Raw genomic sequence first — 17309 nt, 5'->3', positions numbered from 1 at the left:
GAGATTTTATTCTGTAGATTAAAGATTTAGGAAGACATTAAAGAAGTTTAAGCATGATAAAGGCACATTTAGGTTTGTGATTTACAAAGATCCCCTGGGAATGGTATTGAGCAGACTTTCTTAAAGTTGAGTAGCCTACATTCTTTCAAGAAAAAAATTTTCATGGATCCCCTCAGTTTCCAAAGATACTTTTCATTCTGCTGCTTAAATGTGCACAAAATATATAACAAGACATAAGTCCCTTATTCTTGTAGCTCTTAATCTTAAAATTAAAATAAATATACATACAGTCTAAACCAAATTGCAAACCAAATTAAATTTTATTAAAATAATTTTATGCAATGGTGTTTCACTTAAATGAAATTGCTACCCAGAGCATGCAGTGGTATTAACCATTTTGATGCAGGTTCATTGGAGTTTGAAGAAAAGAGAAAAGGAGAGCTGAGAAATATTGCTGGTGGATTAAAATTGGATCACTTTTAATGTCCACCAAGGTAATTCACTTTCAATTATATTTTGGCTGTTGAACTATACTTGGCAGAACTATACTTCTAGAATGTGACATTTCAGATTGAACCTCATGGATCATAGCTTTGGTAGTTATAACCACAAGAATATATGTTTTACATACATATATGTTTGTTTCTATGTTAATCTTTAAATGCTTAGTATAAACATAGTCTGGATCATCTATATGGTTACTTCAAAACAAAGCTCTGCCACAAGATTTCAGTGTCCACATTTACCTTTGAGTTTATGATCCAGTTACCACCATTTCAATTATTTTGGATTGATGTGAGGAAACAGTTGGGCTTAATATGTAAATTCTGCTCTCCAGCATTTCCAACTGGATGAAAGCTAACTGATCCATGGGGTTCTGAAGGAAAGAAGGTTGTTCAGTATTTCAAACAGAGAAAACTAGAGGGAAAATGTACAAAAGGCTAGATCAAAGCTGAATCTACCATTTATTGAGTTGCTGACAAGTTGTGTCAGGTGAGATAAACCTCTCACATCTTCTGTTGCATTTAATCTTTACAAAAATCCTATGAGATTTATATTGTTATCAGTTTCTATAGATGAAGAAACTGAGGCTCAGCGAGATAGGGTCAGACAACCAGCAAATGGCAGAGCCAAGACTGGGACCACTCAGGACTAAGTTTGTTACTGATTCCCAATAGGTAGGTAGCCCCTCAATGGGTCTTCTGCCCTGAGTCAAAAATGCCAATCAAATGAAACTGGGCTCAGTACAGCACAGCAGGAACATTATTCATTGATCAAGGAAAGGAGAAGGGAGATATTTCATCACCCATTATCAGCCGCTGAGAGCTAGTAGATCCTTCCTTTGATTTACCTCTTTGTTTCAAAATCACCTGATACTTGCCAGAGAAGTTCTACAGCTGGGCTTTAAGAGATATGCAGTGATTAAATACCCTGAACCAGCTCTGACTTGACCGCATAAACACGCCTATGCAGAGGAAATCTGGAGGTGTCTGAAAGTTAGCTTCGCTTCATTACCATGCTAAGATCTCCGCCCAAGGAGGGGGGCGGCAGTGGAATTTGTACTCTGTCAAAGTACTCTGTACATTACCAAAAGGTGATTTAGTATTCATATTTTATAAATCTAGAGTCATTGAATTGTGGCGAGTAGATTCTGATAGATTTGTCCTTCTGACAGGTTTCAATGGTTTGGTCTTGAAAATACTGGCAACACAAGGCCAAGTCAAAGGTAGAGGAAGAGGAAAAAACTACTTTTAACACTAAACATACGTAAATAGAGTTAGTGGTAATCTCTTCTATTGGCATGGAAATTCCAAGTCGGTGATAATAGCTCTTGTGGCAGGGTATCAGGGAGCTGCTTTGCCACCAAATCATTTGTCTGTTTGGAGTTCAACAGTTTTTGTTTTTAAAACTGCGTTTGAGTGTGCATTGGGTTTGTTGTTTGGATTTCTTTGTGGGGAAAGGGGTAATAACCTTAAAAGAGAAATATGACCCTCATAATAGAAAAATGATCATTGGGCTCATTCCAGGAACTATATAAAGATTTTCCAACAGACTGGATTAAGAGGGGGTGGGAGAAATTAATCCACCCCCTAAAATTTTTATCAGATTCAAATTCCAAACACTTTTTCATTCTTGTAAAACTTAAGAAGGAGAAGGAGAAGAAGTAGGAAGCATTTTGCATTTAAAAATTGGCTTAGAAAGTATTAACTTGACCAAAATGAGCAGAGAAATGAATTGCTAAATACTAATAATGGAAATGAAGATGATCCGAAATGCAGGTTAAGATATCTAAAATGATATAGGACAAGAAATGACACTAATTACTAGAAATAAACTACTACAAACTTTGTAGTAGTTTATTTCTTGTTTGAAACTTATAAAATAAAAACTAGGGCAGAGGAGGGGAGAGAGAGTTCCCTTTCCATGGCCCACTACACAAATTCTCGTAATTCTAAACTCACAGAAGCCAATTAATAATAACGTGTTGTCTGATTACTTCTATTATTACTATATTTGCTCTACTTATTAAATACTTACATTATTCTAGGACTCTCTTTTAGACTACGATAGCAAAACAAAAACAAAACCAAAAACCCAAACAGTTGATTTTTCTAATTGCTGTTCCTTGGCTGATAGAGAGAGGACAGGTTAAGCCACAATCGCGTTCACATAGTTTTGACCCTCTCTAGTCTTCGTAGAAAGGAGTCAGGTATCCGCTTCCTCGGCTTTCCCGGGAAGCACCACGGAAACGAAACTGAATCAGGCTCCTCCCACTATCTGCAGAGTGACCCAATCAAGGCCCAGCCCGGGCTGATCGCGTGCCCGGTATCATGGCGGCCTGCAGGCATTGCTGCTGCTCGTGCCTCCGGCTCCGGCCGCTTAGCGGTGGTCCGCTCCGTCTGCCAGGGCGGAATCGCACACTCACCCAATTGCAGGTGCGAGCACTATGGGGTGGCTCGGGGTCCCGAACCGTGGCTGTGGACTTAGACAGCAGGTAAGGCACGATGTGCGTTCTCTGTCCTTTCACAAGGCGTCCTGTCCGACCAGCCCGAGTACATTCATCTCTCAGAGTAGTAATCCGGCAACCCAGGTCTCTTTCCCCCTCTTTACCCCAAACCTAAATTCCAAATTTCCCTTTCCGGGTTTGGGTCTGTCTTATGGCACTCTTCTTCTAGCTCCGTCTCAGCCTCGTGCCCTTTGCTTCTTGGTCCTCCCTCCTGCCCAGTTAAGGCTTCCTTTCCCAAGCTGAGCTGTTCACCTGATTTCCAGTCTCTTTACGTTTGATGACTCCTGGGCTATGAAATGGGAAACATTCCATCTTGGGATAATGAGTTGACAATGGATGCTTACGTTATCCAGTCCAGTTTATTGCCTAAAAGCGTGACCAAGTATGACCCTGGGTAGGAAGGGAAGTGCAACGTCAGTTTATTCAATGCTAGTTATACGATACCCTCTGTTTAAGCCTCTCGTAAAGACACTATTACTCCTGTTATATAGTTAAAATAACAGAGGCTCAAAGAAAGTTGGTAACTTTCTCAGAGTCAACCAAAGCTAGTACTATGAGATTTTGAACTAGGTGGATTTTAAGCTGTTTTTCAAGCCCATACTTTTTCTAGGGGTCTGTTTGCCAGAATTCACGTCTAAAATCATTTTTTAAAAGTTCCTACTGGAATCATTTTTAGAATAAATGAAACTGCTAATGCTTTATACATTTACATTTTTCACGTGTACTTTTTAAAAACTTTGACCCTAGTTGATACAAAAAGCCAGAAAATCTGGTTTTGAATCCAAGACTTCCTTACTTACTGAATGATCTTTGAACAAGTTACTTCACCACTCCTCCCCCGACTCCCCCAAATGAAGGAGACTTAACTAGATCAAGAGTCTGCATACTTTTTCTGTAAGGGGCCAGATAGTAAATATTTTAGGCTTTGTGGGCTGCATACTGTCACATATTCGTGTGTGTTTACAAACCCTTTAAAAATGTAAAAAATGTTCTTAGCTGAAAGGCTGTACAGAAACAGGCTATAGGTTGTTGATCCATAGACTAGATGATCTCTAAGGGCCTTTCCACCTCTGGCATTCTGTGATTCTGATTTTTTTTTCCTTTAAGCAGCTCTTAAATTCTTTGTATTTTTAATGATTGTGAACTTTATCCCTTTTTTGTTTGCTTTTTGTGAGTAAGGGCCTATGGGGCTTGGTAGCTTTTATTTCTTCCATTAAAATCTTTGATTATTTTTAGACCAAGCTGGGAATTGTACTGATGACCTCTAAGTCTTTTTGTATTGAATTTTTATTTTAAACAGAAAATTAGAAATATCCTCTGGAAAACTGGCCAGATTTGCAGATGGCTCTGCTGTAGTACAGGTAAAAAGTCTGAGTTCTTTTAATTTTCATCTTTAAAATAGTGTGGAGACTGGTACTGAATATCTTTACAACATAATGTAACTTCTTAGAATTGTGGTACTGGAAATTAGTTCAGACCATTTCTACTGTCAGAACATTCCATGCAACCAGGTAATCAAAGGGCTAGGTATATTAAATAACCTTTAAGACCTCTTCCAAACTTGGGTTCTGTTTTATTCTGTTAATAAATTGTGTAATGCTTTTCTAGAGAAAGTGATTTTAGGGTTTCTTCAGTAGTAATACTAGGGAAGTTTTTCCTTATTTATAGCCTAAATTTCCTAATAAGTAGAAAGTGTGATTGGATGTGACCAAGTTATCAGTGAGCCTTCTCCTGTTTAGTTCTATTGCTTTTGATATAATAATTCTATAATTCTAATATAGATCATGATTATGCAGAAGGGATTAAGTTGGACTACTTGTGAATAATTATTTTGTCATTGCACCATTGAATAACAATTCTCTTTCCTTGGGTTTAACTGAGGGAGGATTTATTCAGTCACTACTTACATGTTATTATCTGATTTTAAAGGAATTTACCAGTGTTGTTTTGAGGGAGGAGTCCTTCAGTCACTACTTATATGTTAATATCTGATTTTAAAGGAATTTACCAGTGTTGTTATTTATGTTTATCTAAGTCAGGTGACACTGCAGTGATGGTCACAGCGGTCAGTAAAACAAAACCTTCACCTTCCCAGTTCATGCCCTTAGTGGTAAGTATTTGCTGATTTATCTAAACTGTATTATAGCATAAATGTAGAATTTGTAATACACTTGTTCAGTGCCTGGTGAGTGCAAAATGAAAACTTTGCACAATAAACAATTTTCCTTAATTGCTTGATACTGAGTCATTAAAAGAATTTAAACTGCTTTATAACCAGGTCTCATACTAGTGGTATGCATACTTCAGAATGTCCAGGTTCATAAGTTGACAAGAATAGCGGAAATGCATAAGTATTTTGATGTTGAATAAGCAATGAATTCATTGCTTTCATAGATTTCCAACTAGTATGAGCCTGCAAATACATGTTTGGTGAAGAGTTTATTAGGATTTTATGGCTTCTTTCTATTACGAAAAGGGGAATGCAGTTATTATCTAAGAGAGTTGATACAAAAAGGCAGTGTTTGACTTGACCAAGATAAGCTACTATGGGAAGCAGTAAGATTACATAGTTAAAATCAATTTACTGAAACATTCAGCTCTCTTTTCTATAAGAGATACAAAACATTGAAAGTAAAATATTCTCCGCTCTTAGTCTGGAATACGTTGTTGGACCCTTAGGAGAATTAGTATCTATATAGTAGTTCTTGGGGAAGAGTTTGTTATTACAAAAAACAGTCAAATGAACTTCATTTTTTGCATTGCTACTTTAGGTTGACTATAGACAGAAGGCTGCTGCAGCAGGTAGAATTCCCACAAACTATCTTAGAAGAGAGATTGGATCTTCTGATAAAGAAATTCTCACAAGTCGAGTAATAGGTAAGATAGAGGCATTAACCTTCTCTGATATGCCTGTCTTAGCATCTCTTCTCTTCCATCTGTGTTCTACAATCTCAAATTTTCTTTCACTACATTAACACCATCTGAGACTATTTACTTTCTGTATCCCCTCACTCAAATGTGGACTCCATGAGAGAAACAACTTTTTTTGTTTATTCACTACAGAATCTTCTGTACCTGGTATACTGCCTGGCACAAAATAGGCATTCAGTAAATATTTGTTGACTAAATGAATGCATCTCTATTGAACATATAAATTCTGTGGCCCACGCCTCTACTCTTTGAACCTGTCCTGAGTAGTTTTCATTTTTATGTTCAGCATAGTAATTCCTGAAAGCATTATATTCACCAACTCCGAACATGTCTGTAATCTTTCAAATCTTTGACATCCTTAAATATTGTGGGATCATTTGTAGTTTATAGCTCTTCTACCTAAAATTCCTACTTTGTGTATGTTTATATGCATTTATCAGACACAGAATACCAAGGAAAGATTTTCTTTTGGTCTGCTGTTGGTCTAAGTCCCTTTCTTCTGTTTATATAAATAAATAACAAGTAAACAATGAATTCGGATGCCTGTGGAACCAGAATGAAAAGTTGCTCCTCAATTTTACACTTGGGTGCTCCTGCCCTGCTAGTTTTCTGTCTTTAGAGCATGGTGTATATTAACATTTTTCTGTGTCCCTCTCAGTAAATCAGTCCAAGGGTTTCATTTTTGTTACTGTTCTTTGGTTATATTGAATGGCTAGTTCTATTAATTTTAAGCTTGGTGTTTAATAGAGAAAACGTTTTGAACTGTAAAGCAACTTCTATCAGTACTATTTAATGTCTTTTTTTCCTTTTGGCAGATCGTTCAATTAGACCTCTCTTTCCAGCTGGTTACTTTTATGATACACAGGTAGGTTCTGCCTTAGGTTTATTCCTTTCCAGGTCAATTAAAAATGACTTAATGACTCTCTAATACTTCTTAGGCTAAACATTATAAAGAATACAAAATAAGAATTTTTGGTGATGCTGATGCTTTTTTACATTAAGTCTTTTTTTTTTAAACAATAATTTTAAAAAAGCTAACATTTATTCGGTGTCAATATGAGCTGATACCTAAATTATGAGTAGGAGTTAGTTACCAAGTGTAGGAGTGTGAAGGAAGCATTCTAGGCAGATGGAATAGGAAACATGAAAGTCCTGAGGCAGGAAAGAAATGGGTGAATTTGAAAAAAAGGTTAGCGTGGTTGAGATGGGTGGGGACAGTTCAGGCTGAGCCTTGTAGGTCATATTAGTAAACAGACAAGGACAGTTGATATAACCTATCTATATTATTTATTTTTATTACTGGGCCCTCTAAACCTCTGCTTTATCATTTTACTACCTTCTGTGCATTACTTTCTTTTAGAATAAGGATCCATATACTTTAATTAAGTAGCTTTTATTTATTTGATAAAAATAAATATGCCTTGCAAATATTCCTTTGCAAGGATGTCACTGCTCAAGAAATTATTTTCCTAAGTGTATGACATAGGGATATTATTACAGTGTAAAGTAATTTATTTGTGTGTGCTTAACAAACAGAAGACAACAATATAGCTAGCATAGCTAACACTTACTAAATAGTTTCAACATGTCCAGTATTATAAATGCTTTACACACAATATTTCCTGTAATTTTCCTAAGGACTTTTTAGGAAGATGCTATTGTTTTAAGTACTTTGAATTTTTTTCCTTGTCCAGATCCTTTGTAATCTGTTAGCAGTAGATGGTGTTAATGAGCCTGATGTCCTAGCAATTAATGGTGGTAAGTATAAAAATTAAAATTATTGTTGATTTTTTAAAAGCAATGAAATATTTTTATTTTAGCTCTTTTTTTTTTTTTTTTTTTTTAAGCTTCTGTAGCCCTCTCGTTATCAGATATTCCTTGGAATGGACCTGTTGGTAAGTTAGGATTTGAAAATAAGAAACATTATTTATATTTTTTTCAGGAAATAACTAGTGAGCATGCTATGGCAAGGACATAGATTTATTAGCTCTGATTTATTATTTCTAAGAATGTCATCATATTCAACTCTGTAAAACTCTTTTCAGCTTTGAGACATTTTTATCCTTGTCTTGGGTTTTGTTTCTGATAGCAATATGTTATGGTGTTAGAGATAATTTTATATTCCTAGATACTCTGACTTCTTAATTGCCTCTTCTGTTTGAGGACATTTTTAACTGGGAAGTTATCAGAGTGTATATTCTTTCTACTCTTTCAAGGTAAAACAAACAAGTTTGTAACTTACAGCTCTTAAAAGTTGTAATCATACAATGTACAAATGGAGTTCATCAAGTAATAATTATTGAGTGTCCTAATGACAAATAAACTGAGTTAATAAGCACTGAAGAAACTAAAACAGACTAGGCATCTGCAGTACAAAGATGAATGAGACAGTTCTTGCTTTCAGTGTAAGTAAAACAGACAAATAATTTATAAACAGTATTATAAAGGTGTAGTCAAAGTGCTAAGAAAATGATAGAGAAGGGTGGGTTTAGTCTTGTGAGGTCAGGTTATCAAGGAGGGCTTCTCAGAGTAATCAACAGTTAAGATAAACCGCAATAAGATCATATGGTAAGCACTTGCCTTAAATAAAGTACAGTCTAAACCAGGAGAAAAGCATGAGCATATGAGCATAATCACAGAGATGTAGAAAACCAGGAGAAAAGCATGAGCATATGACCATAATCACAGAGATGTAGAAGGAATGGTGTATTTGAGCAACTGAGTGGTCCTGTGAGGCCAGAAGGTAGGGTGAGATAGGATGATCTGTGGGCCTTAAATACCTTGGTATTAATAAGAATTTTATTGTGGTCACAAGTGAGGATAGGGACTGAAGTTGTCACTGGAATAATGTCTTGAAAACTGAGTTTTTATTAAACAACTACCAATATTTTAATGTATTTTAGGGGCAGTACGAATAGGAATGATTGATGGAGAATGTATTGTTAACCCAACACGAAAAGAAATGTCTTCTAGTACTTTAAATTTAATAGTTGCTGGAGCACCTAAAAGTCAGATTGGTAAGTAGTTTAAGTGGTAGATTTGTTCTGGGTTTTACTTACAAGTCTGGCTTCTTAAAAATGCATTTAAACTCTTTTTTGTGTGTTTTGTCAGTTAGTCATAAAGATTTTTTGTTTTGTTTTACTTTTGCCCTGTTTTAGTAGTGCTCTTACTTCATATCAAACAATACCTAAAATAATAGAATGTTCTATTCACGTGTAATTGAAACGTACAGAAATCTTTGATAATTCTAGTATTTATTTTTAGACTGATAAACTCGTCTAAAATTTGAAGTTCTAAATCTGGTAACAAATTGTCTTCTTAGTTTAAATATATTAATTCATTTAATGTAGTAATTCTAAGCCTAGTTACTGTCCTTTAAGAAAGAAGTATCATATTTCCAGTAGGTGGAAAACTAGTAAAAAAGTAGAAGAAATGGATTAACCATGGATCACCTTCACTCCTTGTAACAAAAATGTCATAATTGCATGAATGAAAATCAGGGCCTGTTGAAGGAGAATGGGCTTTAACAGTCAGAATGACTTGGGTTTGAAATACAGCATATGCCATAGTTAGGCATGTGACCTTGGACAATTAATTATAAAGTCTCTTATCAGTTAATTCTACTATGTGACATTTGATGTCTGTAACTTTTTGACATGAGATCTTCTGATGTGAGAACATTTTGATGAAATGTAAACTATTAAACTTTTCATGCTTTTTTGTACAATTAATATGTGAAACACCTCATTTCCAGTTTCTTCTTTTGGAAAGTTAGTTGGTAATGAGTTAGAATTAGGTACTATATGATAGACAAAACACATGTAACAGGAGTTGTGTATTATCTACATATTAGTTAGAGACTGTGTTGTTAAACTAAATAACAAGGCTTAAACAAGATGGGAACTTATTTTCTCTCAGGTAAAAAAGATTCAGAGGTAGTAAGTCCAGGACAGTTACAGCAGATCCATAATGCCTTAAGAAATCTGGATTCCTTCTAGCTTTCTACTCTGCAGTCCTTAGAGTGTGGCCGTCATCTTTGTGCTTATGAACTTCCCACCTGAGCTCTGGCCAATTTATCTGACTTATAGACAGGAAGAAGAAAAAAGAAAAAGGAGGGAAATAGTAAAAAAGTGTGTGCCACCTGAGTGAGTCACTGTCCCTTTTAAGGAGCTCTCCCAGAGGTCTCCACATAGCAATTTCCGCTTACATCTTATTGGGCAGAACTGTGACACATCTGCATCCTTAACTATAAGGGAGGCAAGGAAATGGTTTCTGGATTCTACCTCCAGGTGGTGAGGAACTATTGCAATATAGAGAAAGTATTCCAAAGATTTGGGGAAGGCATGAATAACAGATAACACCTACATCATATGTGAGCATCTCAGAAAGGGCCTTGAGCAAATATTGGTTTACTGTTAAAAGTTCATATCTGAGATTTATTTTTCCTTCAAGTTACAGTGTTCATTTACTTTCAATTAGTAAATTGATTTGTCTACTTTACAGAGTTGTTGAAGATTAGAATCAAGGTTTGTTAAGTGCCCAGCATAATACCTAGTACCTAGTAAGCATACAGTTAATACCTGCTATTACCATTAAGACACAAAAATAAACTTGCTTCTAAATGGTCATATAACCTCTGTCTGCCTTCAAGTTTGAACCCCTCTAATTTTAAGTAGACACTGAGGAATGAACTAAGGATCATTACTGCATCTGTGTCATGCCATAGCAACCCCATAGGCAGCCTTTCAGCTAGCTGTTCTCAGCTATTGCCTTCTAGATGGAAGAATGGGACTAGACACTGCTTAAACCATCACAAGATAGTCTTGAGTAATTTATAAAGAGGCTGAAAGTGATTCAGAACCAACCTGTAAGGATACTGGTTTCAGAAATTATAAGCCTCCATTTTATGACTTTTGAATCACTATTTTCATGAAAATATTCAGCCAGCTCTCTGTGCTTTTGTCAGGGTTCACCATTTGACCACATGTTCATGTGTTAAAGTTAATATTGGGTACAAGTCAAGTACCTATCATCATGGAACTTCTGGGATACAAAAATATGAAAAAGTAATTGCTACTACTTCATTATTAAAATTTTTAGTAATTTGAATCTTTAAAGTATAGCCTTATAGGGTGAATAATTTCTGTGTGCTGTCAGCTTCTAGATTACTTCAGCAGCCATTTAGATGCTTGTTTTCAACTGGTAAAATCACTAAGCTTTCTGTGTATACTAGGATATAATTCAGGAAAAAGTATACCAATAATAATAATTTTTCAGAAGAAAATTGTATCTAAAATTCATAGCTTCAGTATATCTCAAAAATCTTTTAATCTTCAACTACTGAAGGTGGTTAAGTTTAGAACAACCATTTTGACAAGTTTTTTCTTTAAAATTTTAGCCTCTATGGCAGTGCTGTCCAGTTGAACTCTGCAATGAAGGAAATGTTTTATATCTGAACATGTGACTGCTGAGTACTTGAATGTAGCTTGTAACTAAGGAACTGAATTTTTAATTTTATATAATTTTAACTTATTTAAATGCAAATAGCCATATGGGACTAGTAGTTATATTCAACAGCATAGTTCTACAGACTCAAAAACTGTAAAAGTTTTCTTATAAAGCACTTTATAAATGAAAACTTACAAAAACAAAGTTTATGTGAGTAATATTCATTTTCTTTACCATATTCTCATATTATCTTTTTAAAATCAATTCACAGGTATAATTTACATTAAATGCATGTTTTAAAATCTCCCATTTTATTCTGTGAAAGTGAGAGATGATGTCTTGGGAATACAGATAAGAAAAAGGATGTAACTATCTCAATATCATGGTATAAGATGAAGCTTCTTCATGCCTCAAGTGAAGAATTAAAACCTTACCTCCCTTTACTGTCCCCGGTTTAATATATTTATTTAATGTTTCTCTACTTTTAGAAACACAACAGGGAAGTGTTAAGATTTTTGCTTTGCTTCAGCCATCAAACAATTTAGAAAATTCAAGATAAGGGAAGTGTATTGTATTTCTGTTTAACATGGTCTTACCATGGTTTGCTTAACATGGTTTCTTCCTTTATTGTGTCCTTTCTATTTAGAGACCTTCCTTTAGCCATTCTTTTAGAGTGACACATTTTCTTAGTTCTTCATCTAAGGGTCTTCATTTCTCCTTCATTCCTAAATATTTTCACAGGTATAGGATTCTGGGTTGACAGTTCTTTTCTTTCAGCACCTGAAAAATATGCCTCTTCTCTCTGGCATGGTTTCTGATAATAAATCTGCTATTGTTTGAATTGCTTTTCCCATGTGGGTAAGGTGTCATTTTTCTCTGCTGGTTTCAAGATTTTTTCCTTTGTCTTTGGTTTTCAGAAGTTTGATTATGATGTGTCTTTCTTTGGGTTATGCTATGTAAGGTTTACTCAGCTTCTTGAATCTGTAGGTTTGTGTCTGCCAAATTTGGGAAGTTTCCAGCTATTTTTCACCCCATTACTTTTTAGTCCTGCCCTCTCTCTTGTCTCTTTCCAGGACTCCAGTGACACAAATGTTAGACCTTTTGTTTCACAGTTCTGCTTCAAATGATTAATGGAATTTCAATATATAAAGCACATAAGTAGATTTTTTTTCATTGTAGATTATACCTTTAAGTGACTTTTTAGATAATAATAAATCTTAATGACAATATGATGTGGTTAAACATATTAGATATGATGATAACTATGATGGTTAACTGTTACATGATCTTTGACTTTGGACAAGTTGAGAAATGTCAGAAATGACACGCAAGTTGGCAGGAGTCTATTCAGCCCTGTAGAAACCAAAGCAAAAGCTGAATATTAGAGTTTAGCTAGATACCATGCTAGAACCCTTACTTTGGAGCTTTCCTGCTTTATACAGGAATTTTACTGTTACAGAACCATAAAAACAACCTTTTTATGGTAGTAACTAGGGTCCTGTAGTTGGCTTACTTGAAACAATATCACTGCAAAGATTTCCCCACCTGTGTGAGAATTAGACAATGTGACAATGTCAGAATTAAGTGGGATGTCACATCAAATAATTGTAAAACAGGAAACAGTTATTGGACACCTGCTATGCTGATATTTTAAAATTTCATTTTAAAATACATTTTAAAAATAAATGCAATTGTATACACTAAATGGTAGATTTTATGGTATTTGAATTACGTCTATAAAGCTGTCATAAAAAAGAAGTATGCATAATTTATTTTCTTTTCTGTTTCATTTTTTATGATTAAGCCCTCATTAAATTTATAAAGAATATAAACCTAATTTCAAATATCGAAGGTTTCTTTATTCATTTAGTGCTGTTTATATTTTGGAATTATGTTGATTCTGAATAAAGAAATCAAAAAAGTGGATTAATAAAACTGATCTGTAGTATTAATGTTATGTCATGGTATTTAAAAATGCTATATTGGTAAAGGTTCAATGGCCGTCTTTTTTTTTTCCCCCTTTAGTCATGTTGGAAGCCTCTGCAGAGAATATTTTGCAGCAGGACTTTTGCCATGCTATCAAAGTGGGAGTAAAATATACACAACAAATAATTCAGGGCATCCAGCAGTTGGTGAAAGAAATTGGTGTTACCAAGAGGACACCTCAGAAGTTGTTTATCCCTTCACCAGACATTGTGAAACACGCTCATAAGTAAGAACATCTGTACAAAAGAAAATATGAAATTGTCACCAAATTTAATTTCATCTCAGAAAAAAACCTTTTCATGGAAGCACTGTCCATCCATTACTTCTTATAGCATTCTTCTATTTTAAGAATCATTTCTATAAATACCATTTGATGTTTTAAGAAGGATAAACTCACATCCTTCTTCAAGAGCCCAAGTTTGAATCTCAAAGGAAAGGGAGAGTGAGTTTGTTGGTCAAGATTCAGATAATCTTCATATCTCTGTGTCAAGGAAAAAGTATAAAGCATAAGATATTTGAATATCTAAGGAAACTGTTGAGGTTCTCAAGAAGAAATATAACCACCCACTATACACCCAGTGCTAATAATATGCCTGCACATAAGCACTCAGTAAATTTCTGAATGAATGACCAGAAAATTATTTCATTTTATTTGAAATAAATGAAAAAGTTAATATTTCCCTTAGTATGAGTCTCCCATCTATCACTCAGAGATTAAAGAGTTATATACACTGTCCCCAACAAAAGGGGTGCCTGCGATAACAGCCAAAATGTATAGAACAGAAAAAAAGGAACAGGTCAGAAAAGAAACAGTATGGGTAGAGAGGAAGAAAAAGTGATTCCCCTAAGAGGTAAGAAGAAAGAAATTCGTGTTCTGTATCATGTTATAAATAGTAAAGATAAGCAGTATTACAGAGCAATAATATATGTTTTTACTTCTTTATGAAATGTTTGTTAAATATTTTAGCTTATTATTAATATTTTAGTTTTGTTTGTAATAGACACTGCCTAGTGTTTCCAGATATTATGCTGATGTTTATTTTGTGCTTAAAATAGATTCGCCATGGAAAAACTCTATGCAGTTTTTACAGATCATGAACATGATAAAGTAGGTATACCTGAATTTTGTCTTATATGATTGTTCTGGGAATTCTTTTTTGTTATAACTTAATTTTGTTTATGAATATTAGTCCTTTTTTATGAAAAATCTCTAAACAGAAAGCTAAATAAAAACCTAGCTGTTTGCATCTCTAGTCTCTTTTTGTTGATTATATACAAGTTTTAGGGAAGTGTGTAAATATTTTTGAATGAATTAAATAGGTAATTTTTCTTACAAATCAGTAACCAGTTGCAGTCTTTTAAAGAATACTATCATTAGAGAAATCCGATTACTATTACAATATGTAATTGTATAATAATTAAAAATATTTTAAAATAGAAATGTTAAATGTTGCCATGTATATATAATAACTGAAACTCAACTTTCTTTTAGATTTCCAGAGATGAAGCTATTAACAAGATAAGATTAGATACAGAGGAACAACTAAAAGGTAAATTTTATTATTTAAAAAAAATTTAAAGAAAATAATAATTTTAAAATTATAGTCCTAAAATATAGACCTTGAAGAAATCAGTTATTTTCATTACTCCTTAGTTTTATCTTTAGTAAACTTGTGATAATGATACATCCCAAGGTTACTGTTAAATTTCTATGAACGGGGTAATAAGCACTGCATCTGATATAGAGTGGGCTCCAGTAAATATTGAATGTCAGATATTCCTGATCTTTTTTGGATCAAACCCTTATAACTCCAATATGGGTATCCTTGAATCCTGTCATTTGAAAACATAAAAGATATTCTTTAAAATTCTTGAGTTCTCCTGTGTTTTCTACTAACTTATTTAATGACACAAGTGTTAACCATAATTTGCTGACTCACTTATTCTCATCCCTGTGAATTTTTGTGATAAATACACTTGTACTACTGAGAAGTATTTTGACACTTCATATATGCAAGTGGAGAACTGATACTGTCAGTTTCAAAATGTTTTTTTGTATTTCAAGTTTCTGGCTTAAATGTGGTACAGATTTTGAAATTTGTTAAGAATACGATTTGGTTTAAAAAAAAAAAAACAAACCAAAAACTTGCTCTGGTTTTGTGGGCTTGTATACTTTTAAAATAAAATCAAGAAAGCAGTAAAAAAAAAAATAAAAATAAAATTCTTGAGTTCTTAATTTGTGAAATTGCAATACTAATAATATGGTTTATGGAGATTAAATGAATAAATCATTTACATATGTGCTTGGCACATAGCAAGTGTTCAGTAAGTGTTGACTGATGCTGTTATTGTTAAGATGTGGAGTTATAAAATTTAGATTTTAGAGAATCTAGCCCTCTAAAAATTATTAAACAAAGGATTTTATTGTTTAATATCTATCATACAAACTGAGTGTGCACTGAGCATGACATAAAGTTCTTATTAATTTTTCTGCTGATAGACAAATATCCTCTCACCTTAATAAGTACCTTATTTTAAGATAAAAATTCTGCTCCTAGCATTGGTATTAAGGCCATTATCTATAATTCCCATTGAAAAACTTTGGTCTCTTCTCACTATATTCCATCATTAAGAATGAGAAGTTATATAACACCTGTTGCCTTATTTAAAAAGAAAAGTGATTTTGTGTTTGTATTAATACTTAGTAGAATACCTTCATCACTCTCTGAGTTCATAGGATATTTCAAATGCTTTGTTACTAATTATTTTCCTAAGTACAACCCAGTTAAAGCATAAAAGTTCATTTTAAAGTATAATATTTAAAATTATTCTTGCCTTACAAAGACATTAATACTTAATATTTATCTCCCTTTCTGTAGCCATTTCTTATGTTCTGGTTACTTTAAAGTTATATTCAATAAACCAAATGCTTAAGAGAACAGTGCCTAAAACTTGGCATAAATCAGTTGGTAGGGTAAAGTAGCTTAATATTTATAAGCTGAGGCAGACAGATCTGTATTCAAGTAACTGCTGTCAGTTACTACCTGTGTGATCTCAGGCAGTTTGCTCCTCTTTAGGCCTGTTTTTTCTTCTGTAATATGGGCTTAATAATAATAGAATTTACCTCATAAATTGCTATAAAGATTTAAAGGCATTAAGAAAAAAACATATGAAGTACCTGGGTCATGAAAGAACTTGATAAAACAGTCAGTAGGGATTTGTAATATATAAAGAAAGTTATTCCTGTATTTGTGGACTAAAATTAGAGTTCCTAAGGCAAGAAGGAGGCTACTTTTAAAAATGTCAGTTAAACCTTCTCCTGATATGGTTGGCTGAATTTGTCAGGTAACAACTCAACAGAGCTGATTTCAAAGCATTATTCTGGTAAACAGCAAACTAAGTTCCCAGTAACAATGCATTTAAGGTATAATACTTGTGTCTCTCCTACTTGAGAACATTTAATTTACCTACTTTGAGGTCTAAATGTTCAGTCAACTCCCTTGGTAATTGATTTGATACTGTGAACTTAAGAGAGATATCTTCTAGAAAGAGAAAATCGTTGTTTTGGTTTGTCTGTCTTCTATAGAAAAATTTCCAGAAGTAGATTCATATGAAATAATTGAATCCTTCAATGTTGCTGCAAAGGAGGTTTTTAGAAGTATTATTTTGAATGAATACAAAAGGTAAACATATCCTTTTTTGGTGGAATTGAAGCATGTGCTCTCTGCAAGTTGCCTTTAAAGTGTCAAGTGGCTCAAAGCAAGGAACTAGTGTTTTTCAAGTGAACAGCAAAGAATTATATAATTTTTTTTTATAAATGGATACCTGTTGAAAGTGTGTGGATTGTGTAGATGTGTTTGACTGCCTCTCTGTGGGCCTCATATGTAGAGCATTGCTTCACAGCTGTGATTACATATCAGAGTTGCCTGCAGGGCTT

At 33.9% G+C, this 17309-nt stretch overlaps 1 protein-coding gene and 1 long non-coding RNA gene across 6 annotated transcripts in view; one reads left to right on the top strand and one right to left on the bottom strand.

Moving 5' to 3' along the window:
- The window catches only part of LOC106730720, a 391898-nt gene that overhangs the window by 341366 nt on the left and 33223 nt on the right, over nt 1–17309 (bottom strand). The window lies entirely within an intron of this gene.
- Nucleotides 2798–17309, top strand: part of PNPT1 (polyribonucleotide nucleotidyltransferase 1) — a 42278-nt gene continuing 27766 nt past the window's right edge. Inside the window, exons 1-12 of one of the 2 annotated variants that reach the window (XM_006174463.2) lie at nt 2798–2995; nt 4308–4368; nt 5043–5117; nt 5779–5884; nt 6754–6803; nt 7633–7696; nt 7786–7833; nt 8842–8955; nt 13412–13598; nt 14429–14480; nt 14865–14922; nt 16959–17055. In XM_006174463.2, the coding sequence (XP_006174525.2) occupies nt 2832–2995; nt 4308–4368; nt 5043–5117; nt 5779–5884; nt 6754–6803; nt 7633–7696; nt 7786–7833; nt 8842–8955; nt 13412–13598; nt 14429–14480; nt 14865–14922; nt 16959–17055 (1076 nt within the window). In that variant the 5' untranslated portion in view covers nt 2798–2831. The remainder of the gene's footprint in view (nt 2996–4307; nt 4369–5042; nt 5118–5778; nt 5885–6753; nt 6804–7632; nt 7697–7785; nt 7834–8841; nt 8956–13411; nt 13599–14428; nt 14481–14864; nt 14923–16958; nt 17056–17309) is intronic. The other variant, XM_032497582.1, reaches the window with a different exon arrangement.

The sequence above is a fragment of the Camelus ferus genome, chromosome 15 (assembly GCF_009834535.1).
Source record: "Camelus ferus isolate YT-003-E chromosome 15, BCGSAC_Cfer_1.0, whole genome shotgun sequence".
Classification (NCBI taxonomy): Eukaryota; Metazoa; Chordata; class Mammalia; order Artiodactyla; family Camelidae; genus Camelus; species Camelus ferus.
The sequence above is the reverse complement of the archived record's forward strand: the minus strand, read 5'-3'. Positions and strand labels throughout refer to the sequence as shown.